This window comes from Podarcis gaigeae (genome assembly GCF_964106915.1).
Source record: "Podarcis gaigeae genome assembly, chromosome: 1".
Taxonomy (NCBI): Eukaryota; Metazoa; Chordata; class Lepidosauria; order Squamata; family Lacertidae; genus Podarcis; species Podarcis gaigeae.
The window spans coordinates 43,491,467-43,500,985 of record NC_139678.1 but is presented as its reverse complement, the minus strand read 5'-3'; the positions used below and the strand labels follow the sequence as shown (position 1 = coordinate 43,500,985).

Genomic DNA, 9,519 nt, shown 5'->3' with positions numbered 1-9,519 from the left:
GGGCCGAGGAGCGGCGGGCCAGTGGCCAGTCGGAACGGGGAGGGAGGGGGCGGGCGTTGTGGTGGAACAAAGAGGCGGTCCCGCGTCAGTTGGGTCCGGCCCCTGGCCCTCGAAGATGGCGCTGCGAGGAAGAGGCGCGCGGGCGAGAGGGGGCGGGGGGGGGGCGGCAGGGAGTGCGCTGGGTCTTGTTTCCCCTGAAGAAATGAAAGCAGCATTTTGGGAATAAACGAGCCCTCAGTCGTACTGTAAAAGCATTCTATGAGCCGGGCTCTCCTTAAACGGCCGTTTCTAGGTTTTGGCCTACTGGGACTTCCTGAAGCCTGTTGTACTTCGTAGGCCTACATGAGACTGATTTGCGACCGTTCCTTATAGCGAAGTGAGGAGAGTAACGCAACAGGGTCCCTCGTCTTTCTCAGGGGGCCGATAACGTCTTTGGGCTAATTCTTAGCCGAAGGAGGGAGAGCTTTCGTTCCGGGGGCGCTTGGCCAGGAACTCTCCCGTGTGCAGCGCGGAACCTTGAGTGTGAGGCTCTTGTTTCCTTGGAGAGCGGAGCCAGCTGCACTCGGTCTCGGGGGGGGGGTCATACGGACGGCTTTCGGCGGCGGACTCGCGGAGCATGGAGGCATCGCAGAAGGCAGGTGAGGGTCTTGCAGTGAGCGTGAAGCGGGGATATGAGAGGTGACTCTGTGGCCGTTTTTGCCCGCATGCAAGAACGGTGGGCTTTCCTTGCTAAATGTTCCGCTACATTTCCCGGGTGGTTTAGCTCTGGAAACTCCAGGACTAGCAAACGAAAGGGCATCCGAGTCGCGCAGCCTTATGCCCTGGCGCCTCTCATTTTAGAAACGGGGCACAACTATTCAGCTAAACCAGGCAGCATTAAAACCTTAGGTTAGGGCAAATAGGCTCTAAGGGTGGTGTGGCGAGTACTGCTGGCGTCCGTTGTCGTCTGTTGGTTAATATGCACGGAAACTGTCGACGTGAGGAAGAATTCTCTCTTAATACCGTTGATAGTCTGGATATAGCTGCGTAGTGATAGCGCTGTACTTAACGTTTGCCTCTTCTTTTATTTATATTCACATGCCACGTCTAGTGTGTTATTTATTCACAGTTTCAGAAGACTTACTGATCGACTTCTTTTCTCAATTTGTAAATGTGAAGGATGTTCTTGGGTTCCATAGTTTTTCATTTGGTATTTCCAGTTAGAACTAAGTTGTTTCCTCAGATTCAAGTTTTCCTAAAGTTGTCATTTATTTAAAACATTTCTAGTCTGCTCTTTATTACTAAAAGCAATCTTTTTAAACTTACAAGATACAGTGAAAAAGCCAACAATAAATAATGAACTTGGTGACTAGATGGTGCAGAAGCTAAAACTGTTCTGTCAAAATTTTAAGATTATAAACTAATTTTCTATATGATTAGGATTTAGTAGTGATACCTTTTGAGTTTTAAAAGTACTTCATGTATGCTATTTCAGCATCCCCTACAACAACCACGGAAAATAGGCTAATATTCCCATATTGCACATGGAAGATGAGCTGTTAATGGCTTTCTTAAGGCCACCTAAAGAGCTTATTCCTGAACCAAGAGTTTTTGTTGAATGGGCATGACTGCCATTGTCATCTCTGCTTTTTAGCCAGCTCTGGAGTACATTTCAAAAAAGCTTTCCATGGTGCTAAGAGTATGCGTGTGTAGATGGGTGTGCACTCCCTATTTGCATTTAAAGAGAAAAACAATCTGCTTCTAATTGGATACAATATACCGTATTTTTTGCTCTATAAGACTCACTTTTTCCCTCCTAAAAAGTAAGGGGAAATGTGCGTGCGTCTTAGGGAGCGAATGCAGGCTGCGCAGCTATGCCAGAAGCCAGAACAGCAGGAGGGATTGCTGCTTTCACTGCACAGCGATCCCTCTTGTTGTTCTGGCTTCTGAGATTCAGAATATTTTTTTTCTTGTTTTCCTCCTCCAAAAACTAGGTGCATCTTATGGTCTGGTGTGTCTTATTACACTCAATTTATAAACAAAATATTGAACTAGGGCAATGTGATACTTGTTTCTTATTTATGAGGCAGGGATTATCCTCAGACTCTGTGCCAATAATTCTACTTAAGGTAATAAAGTTAAGCACATACCCAAATCTTAGTAGCTTTGGAAAATAAATTAAGCCAACATGTATGCTCAAAAAATATTTCATTTCCTTTTGTTACAGATGGAAGCAAACAACATTAATCAGGGATTGAAAGCACTATTTTCATTTAAATAAAAGTTTGTTGGAAAGCAAAAGATTCTAGTTTTCTGTGAATATTAGTATGGCTTCATCCCTCAAGATTTTGGATGCTGCCTGTCTTCTAAAGAAATGTCACTGGCAAAATGGCTTGTGTCCCTTGTTTAGACCTCTTGTTGATAGTTGCAATCTAAAATGGTACAGTAGCTACAGGAGACCAGGGACACCTCCTGACAAAACCCCACCTTGGAAGAAAATAGACTTCAGCTTTCAGAAGGGAGTGGAAGGAATCAAGACACAATTTGGACGATTAGTGAAAGAAGTAACTGATCATGTGAAAGGGCCTGAGGGACGTCCACTAAAGCAATACATGCTGGAACAGACAAGAGTGGCTTGGGAGTTTCGTAGTCAAGAAGACTTGGATAAATGGGTAATCTCATCTGATGTTGAAATTGGAGGGAAAAGTGAAATCTATATGCAGCTGGGCAAGAATAACCAGTCTGCCCTGTTGTATGGGAACATTAATACTACAGTACCTCGTGATGGTGAGACCAGGTACAGTGGTTACTGCTCCATGAGATCTAAACCTCGACTGGTGAGTATATAGTATAGTAATAGTCATTTTGCTTCAAACTAGGAGCACTATGTAAGCAGGAGTGGAATTAGCTTTTAGTGATGAAAGCTCTTTATATATATATATATATAGAGAGAGAGAGAGAGAGTGTGTTACAAAAGTACAGTGGTACCTTGGGATACGAACGGGATCCGTTCCACAGCCTTGTTCGCATCCTGAAGCGAACGCAATTCGCATCTGCGCGTGCACAGGTTGCGTTTCTCCGCACATGCGCGTGACGTCTGCGCATGAGCGTGTGGTGAAACCCAGAAGTAATGCTCTCCGTTACTTGTGGGTCGCCGCAGAGCGCAACCCAAAAATACTTAACTTGAAGCACATTTATCCCGAGGTATGACTGTATATACATTGTCTCTATTTTCAGATCATAAAGTCCTTTCTACAGATCAGTTATATTTGATATAAAACATTACTGTTGTATACAGTGCAGTTGTACCTTGGATCCCAAACGCTTTGTGAGTCCACCGTTTTGCCTCCCGAATGCCACAAACCCGGAAGTGAGTGTTCTGGTTTGTGAATGTTCTTTGGAACCCGAACATCCGACACGGCTTCTGCAGCTTCCGATTGGTTGCAGGAGCTTCTTGCAGCCAATTGGAAGCCATGCCTTGGTTTCTGAACGTCGGAACGAAAGTCGGAACGGACAACTGTATAAGGCAGGCAAGTCCAAAGTCCGTTTCAGGGGTTTAATCTGGCCCTTGTGGCAGTTTATTTCCTGGGGTAAAAATCCTTTAAAAAAAAGCTTCAACCTTAAAAAAAATCACGGCCCTTCACTTCATCAAATCTGGCCCTCTTTGAAAAAAGTCTGGACACCACTGGTATAAGGGGAGGAGGGTATAAATCTGAGATACATTTGTTGCTGGTCTGTGTGCAACAGTGTTTGCTTAATGTACAGATATATTAAAATTGTACTGACCTTGATTTATAGAGCATGCTCAGCATTGTGTACTCTTCCTGCTGCCACAACTGTGAGAAGGTGAATACAGTATACAAACATGCCATTTTAAAGATATGTCTTTGGAGTTCTATGTGTTAAGACATGTGACTCAGTTTTTGACCAAGTTCTACTCCAGCTTATTTTTTATCACTTTTTGAAAAAGAATATTATGTTTGAGGCAGGTTATTCAGTCACGCAAACTACATGGATAATGAGTAAACATAAGGCATAAAGCATGATTTCCTCAAAGCCTTTACCTACTAAATTGTAATTATGTGCTTCTTAAATAAAACTAAATGTAAATACTTTAAAACATGGTCTTAAATGTGAGTTTGTAATGTAATCTTCCAAAATCTGGTAAAATTGTATATTTTTTTTTAACTTCCTGGAAAAACTAAAGTTCATTAACAGTACAATAAAAGTGTGTAAACGTGTTCAGAGTGCACTGAAGCAGCTTAGTTGGGATGGGGAAGTCAAGTTTGACTCAGTGGAAGGCTTAGAACAGAGCTTTTCAAATTGTACATTGAGACATGTTAGTCAGTTAGTTGGCTGCAGTGTACAGATGTGTTGTGCAAAAATTCTCCCCACACTCCGCCTGGGGCTGGGAATGGGTTAGTTTGCTAGTAAAACTTCTTGTATTTTGGTAGGTGGCTTTTGATCGAAAGAAGCCTTATGATTGGTCAAATTTCAATACCCTGGTCCTGCGTGTTCGTGGTGATGGTAGACCCTGGATGATAAACATCTATACAGACCCATACTTCTCTCATCAGAAGAATGACATCTATAATTACTTCATGTTCACACGTGGGGGCCCGTATTGGGAGGAAATCAAGGTAATACAATGAGTATTTCCATAGGTGTGTAAAAAATGTATTACTTGTCATGTGGAAAATAAGCAACTGAAGGACCTCTGGCTTACCAGTAATAGTTGTCCAAAATTCAATAGACATGGGCTATAAATTAAAAACATTTTATCCCACTATTCAGGCAAAAAAAGGCTCCCAGAGTGAGTTACAGGTATGCTCACAATCCAAGAGACAACACAAAAGGAAAAGGAATAAAAAGTGGGAAAGCAAGCTCAGGCTATAGAGTTCTTGTAGGGATCAGCTGGAATGGAAAGATGTAAAGAGGAAAAGCCAAAAGTTCCAGTTTTTTCACCAAAACCTATGGAAACGATCCTGCAGTTCCATCTTTCCCACTTATATAGTCTGGTAGAATTGTTGTAAATAATGATAGTTGAGGGAGCTGGTCTCTCAGCGGACCTGATAAAGAGGCCCTACAGTCCCATCTGTCCCTCTTCTGTAGTTTAAAGGAAATGTAAGCTGACAAACTATTTATTTAAATCAAATAATATGTAGGGCATAGAAAATAAGTCCAAATGGATGTTTTTAGGCTTTACAAGCTTAAACATGTAGAAGGAATAATTATAAAAGTGAAAAACAGAATGATTTTATGGGTACTTCCACACCGGTTTCAGGCTTAAAATTTTAAGGATTTGAGAGATAAGTGGAAACCCATAGAAGGCTGCTGAAGATAAATGGACGCAGTTTCTAGATAAATAAACTCAGAGTTGTGAGGGCGGCTAGTCAAGGTGCTGAGCTAGTGCCTGGATTTGGTAGTCGGCTGGATGAGGGCCAGTAAATGAGGCGGAAACCTGACAAGATGGAGGTTCTGTAGGTAGCTGGTTTGTGTCCAGGAATTAGGTGTATAATTTTACATGAGGTTGCACCCACCCTGAAATAACTGGTTTCCTGTAGTTTCCATTCATTTTTGCAGCAGGTCTATATCTATTTAGCTAGGTATTTTAATGTTGGCATTTTAGTCTTCTCTTACTGTTTTTGGTTACCATATTTTTCGCCCTATAGGACGCACTGTCCCATAAGGCACACCTAGTTTCTTGGGGGGGAAATAAAGGGGAAAAAATTATTTCCCCTCCAGGCGCGGGGCTGGGGCGGGGGAGGCCCGCCGGAGCTTCCCCTGACCCCAGCCCCCAAACAGGCAGCTCTCTGCAAGCCGTGGGAGCCCAGGGCTGGCTCCCGCCGCTTGCGGAGAGGTCCGCGAAGCCTGGACGTGCTGAGCTCAGCGCGCCCAGGCTTCCGCATGCAGGCACCTCTCCCCGCAAGCGGCGGGAACGCTCTCCCCGCTTGCGGAGAGGTGCGCGAAGCCTGGACGCGCTGAGCTCAGTGCGCCCAGGCTTCCGCATGCAGGCACCTCTCCCCGCAAGCGGCGGGAACGCTCTCCCCGCTTGCGGAGAGGTGCGCGAAGCCTGGACACGCTGAGCTCAGCGCGCCCAGGCTTCCGCATGCAGGCACCTCTCCCCGCAAGCGGCGGGAACGCTCTCCCCGCTTGCGGAGAGGTCCGCGAAGCCTGGACGCGCTGAGCTCAGCGCACCCAGGCTTCTGCATGCAGGCACCTCTCCGCAAGTGGCGGGAGCACTCCCCCCGCTTGCGGCGAGGTCCGCGAAGCCTGGAGAGCGAGAGGGGTCTGTGCGCACGGACCCCTCTCACTCTCCAGGCTTCAGCGAAAGCCTGCATTCGCCCCATATTTCCCCTTCATTTTTTGAGGGGAAAAAGTGCGTCCTATAGGGCGAAAAATACGGTACTTCTTACTGTTTTACGATGTTTTCTGGTTTTGTGGTATGCTTAAGTTTGTTTATACCTACTTGTATCATGCCCTAGTACCTGTATGGATTAAGGACAGTCTACACATGTGGGTGGCGCTGTGGTCTAAACCACAGAGCCTAGGGGTTGCCAATCAGAAGGTCGGTGGTTCAAATCCCCGCGACAGGGTGAGCTCCCGTTGCTCGGTCCCAGCTCCTGCCACCCTAGCAGTTTGAAAGCATACCAAAAGTACAAGTAGATAAATAGGTACTGCTCTGGCGGGAAGGTAAATATGCGCTGCTCTGGTTCTCTGGCTTAGTCATGACCCGGAAGGTGTCTGCGGACAAACGCCAGCTCCCTCAGCCTATAGAGTGAGATGAATGCGCAACCTCAGAGTCGTCTGCGACTGGACCTAATGATCAGGGGTACCTTTACCTTACAAATTTCTAAAATAATAATAGCTAATTAAGCATATAGATAGCTTGTACACAATTGTATCTTCTTTGCAGACTTCAGCAAACTACTGACAAGGCTATTTTGGGAGATACGTATTTGGCACAGGAGTGACTGTGGTCACATGGAGTTGTATTTTCAGAATTATTGTTTAGGATGAAATTGCAGTAACACTTTCAGTTATTTCTCTCCTGATTTGCAGGCTAAGCATTGTGAAACTATAACAGCTCTTGCATAGTTAATAGTAATATGGTTTTAAAAAACGAAGCTTTATTGGAAAGTATTCTGCTACTACTGAACACCAATCATGAATGCAGCATTATTCTGTTGAGTTTATATAGTGTGTTGAAAATGTCAAGTGTTAATATGTGTCTTTGTCATGCAGATTTCCATTTACATGTGGTAATTCCTCCTAGACAGATAGCTTGACCAATCCTTCATTCTAGCTTCCCCATACCTTATTTTGTTCTTTTAAAGATCTTCCTGTTCTTGTACATAACTGTGCTTTCAGTTCTAATCAGTTGAGAGAATGCTGCATTATCCACAAGTGACAGGGATTATAAATAGTAATGTGTAGGAAAAAACTTAGCTACATAGCCATCCCAATGTGAGCACACACACATACACACCTGCTTTGTATTCAGAGCCAGCACCACTATGAAAATCACAATATGAAATTATGAGCTGCATGAAGGCACTTGCTACCAGATACTTAAAATATGCTTGCTTCTGACTAAAGGGAGGAGGTTATTGCTGTTGTTTTAATTATTTACTTGTATTCTGTGAACAGCCCTGAGATCTTGTGAAGAGCAGTATATAAATTTAATAAACAATAATAACAAATAATTTCTTATTGGCAGATTCCGTTTTCCAAGTTCTTTTTTACAAGCCGGGGGAGAATCCAGGATAACCAACATGCACTCTGGTTAGATAAGGTAAATATTCTTGCACGTAAATCTGCTACTTGAAAGTGCAAGATTTTAACTATATGGTCCAATGAAACAAGTCCGCAAATTGTATGCTGATGGTGCTCTTTTGGAATTTCCCTCCATACCCCATCCTCTTTAGACTAATTGTGAACTGCAAAGAACTTTTGAACTGCAGAACACCCCTGCTCTACAGAGACAAATGGCAATAGCTTTCAGTGCTTTATACAAATTCCATGTTTGAAACCTGCGCTTAGCTCTTGGCTAACTTGTAGAGCTGCCCTGTTGCTCTCCAAAAAAAAGTGCAGGGAGCTTATGCACTGACCAGTGCCAAGTCCTTTAAGTACCTTCCCAGTGAAGGCCTATAGCAGAACCAGAGAGATTGAAAAGTCCCAGGAGGGCTGAACCTGAACTAGAGTATGTGATGAGAGGAACTCTTCTCATATGGGTCCTTCTTTCCTGTTGGAACCTCTGCTGTAGAATCAGAAGAGAAGGAAAAGCTGGAGGACCAAATGTAGGGTTTGGCTTGGAGTTTGTTGTAGTTTTAGTGACTGTTGATGTGTGCAATGAAGCAATACCAGTCTGTATTGAAATTGTCCTGTTTTTAACCTGTTAGCTTCTCAGCCAAAGCTATTTGCCATACATTTGTATACCTTCTAGTTACCAATAAACCAAGACCAGTTTTCTGATGTGTTTATAAGCTGACAATCAGTGACCATTAAAAAATATGAATGGATCCTTGTAGAGAAGCGTTATGGCCTCCATATGTCTATGTTAATTCAAGGAATAATTTGGAAAATGCCGTTACAAATTATGCATTGTTGTTGTTTTTAAACAGATCAGTACCTTAGGATTCACCATAGCTGACCAAGTAAATGGTCCATTTCAGCTGGAAATTGACTTCATTGGATTGTTCTGTGATGCAGCCCATTCAGAGGAAACTGCCTATGAGCTATATGAAAGAAATCCCAAGAAGTAGAACTTACTGAACATTTGGAGGACAGCTATTCATCTGAAACTGGAAACTTCCACCATCCCCCCCCCCCTTACACAAAATTTGCAAACAGCAGGGGGAGGGGAAAAACATTGGCCTGCTAAAATAGCATATGGAAAAACAGTAGTAGCTGAAAGTTAGTGGCTTTCAAGGTTAGGTGACTGGATGCATTCTAATGGTTTACTAAGTTGGAATAAAGTCAACAGGCTAAAGGTCTAAAATTACATTGAAATATCCATTTCACTTGAAGAAAAAGAGGCAAGTATTTTATGGGAAACAAATAGCTAACCAATGAGTGATGTAGAAGGCTTTGGGGGCTTGTGTGTTGGGCTACCTAATAAATTTCTACCCTAAACTCATTTCTGGCTACTGCATTCTTTGTGACTGTTTTTTGTAGCTACCAGCCATCACGGGTAGGATGAGCTAATTTGCAGACATGCCAAAGCTTGTTAGAAATGGGTCCCAATGAATGAGATCAAAAATGCAATCCATGCTGTGACCAAAGCCACTAGCGTGCAGAGATTAGTTGCAATTCCATTTGGAGGAAGAGATTCTTTTCTGACCTTAATCTGTCCCATTTAGAAGCCCTTCATTGGAAGAGGCTTGCAAAACAAGCTACACATGCAATAGCAGAAAGCGATCCTCTTCCATTCTGTTTAGGTGGGAAGAATCTTTGTTATCAGAACTCTTCATGATGGAGTAGGAAACAGGGAAGTGTGCACCTGCTATCAATCAAATGGAAGGACAATACCACTAGGGG

At 43.6% G+C, this 9,519-nt stretch overlaps 1 protein-coding gene across 2 annotated transcripts; it reads left to right on the top strand.

Annotated features, from left to right (window-relative positions):
• The first annotated feature begins 20 nt into the window (after positions 1-20).
• NDUFAF1 (NADH:ubiquinone oxidoreductase complex assembly factor 1) lies at positions 21-9,118 on the top strand. Of its 2 annotated transcripts, none has more exons than XM_083745298.1 (5): positions 21-638; positions 2,207-2,816; positions 4,434-4,619; positions 7,700-7,774; positions 8,604-9,118. In XM_083745298.1, the coding sequence occupies exons 2-5, from the start codon at positions 2,307-2,309 to the stop codon at positions 8,742-8,744; spliced, it is 912 nt and encodes a 303-aa protein (XP_083601424.1). In that variant the 5' UTR covers positions 21-638; positions 2,207-2,306; the 3' UTR covers positions 8,745-9,118. The 2 variants fall into 2 exon arrangements, with proteins under 2 accessions (XP_083601424.1, XP_083601425.1); XM_083745299.1 differs by having other exon boundaries at positions 89-634.
• The last annotated feature ends 401 nt before the right edge of the window (positions 9,119-9,519 follow it).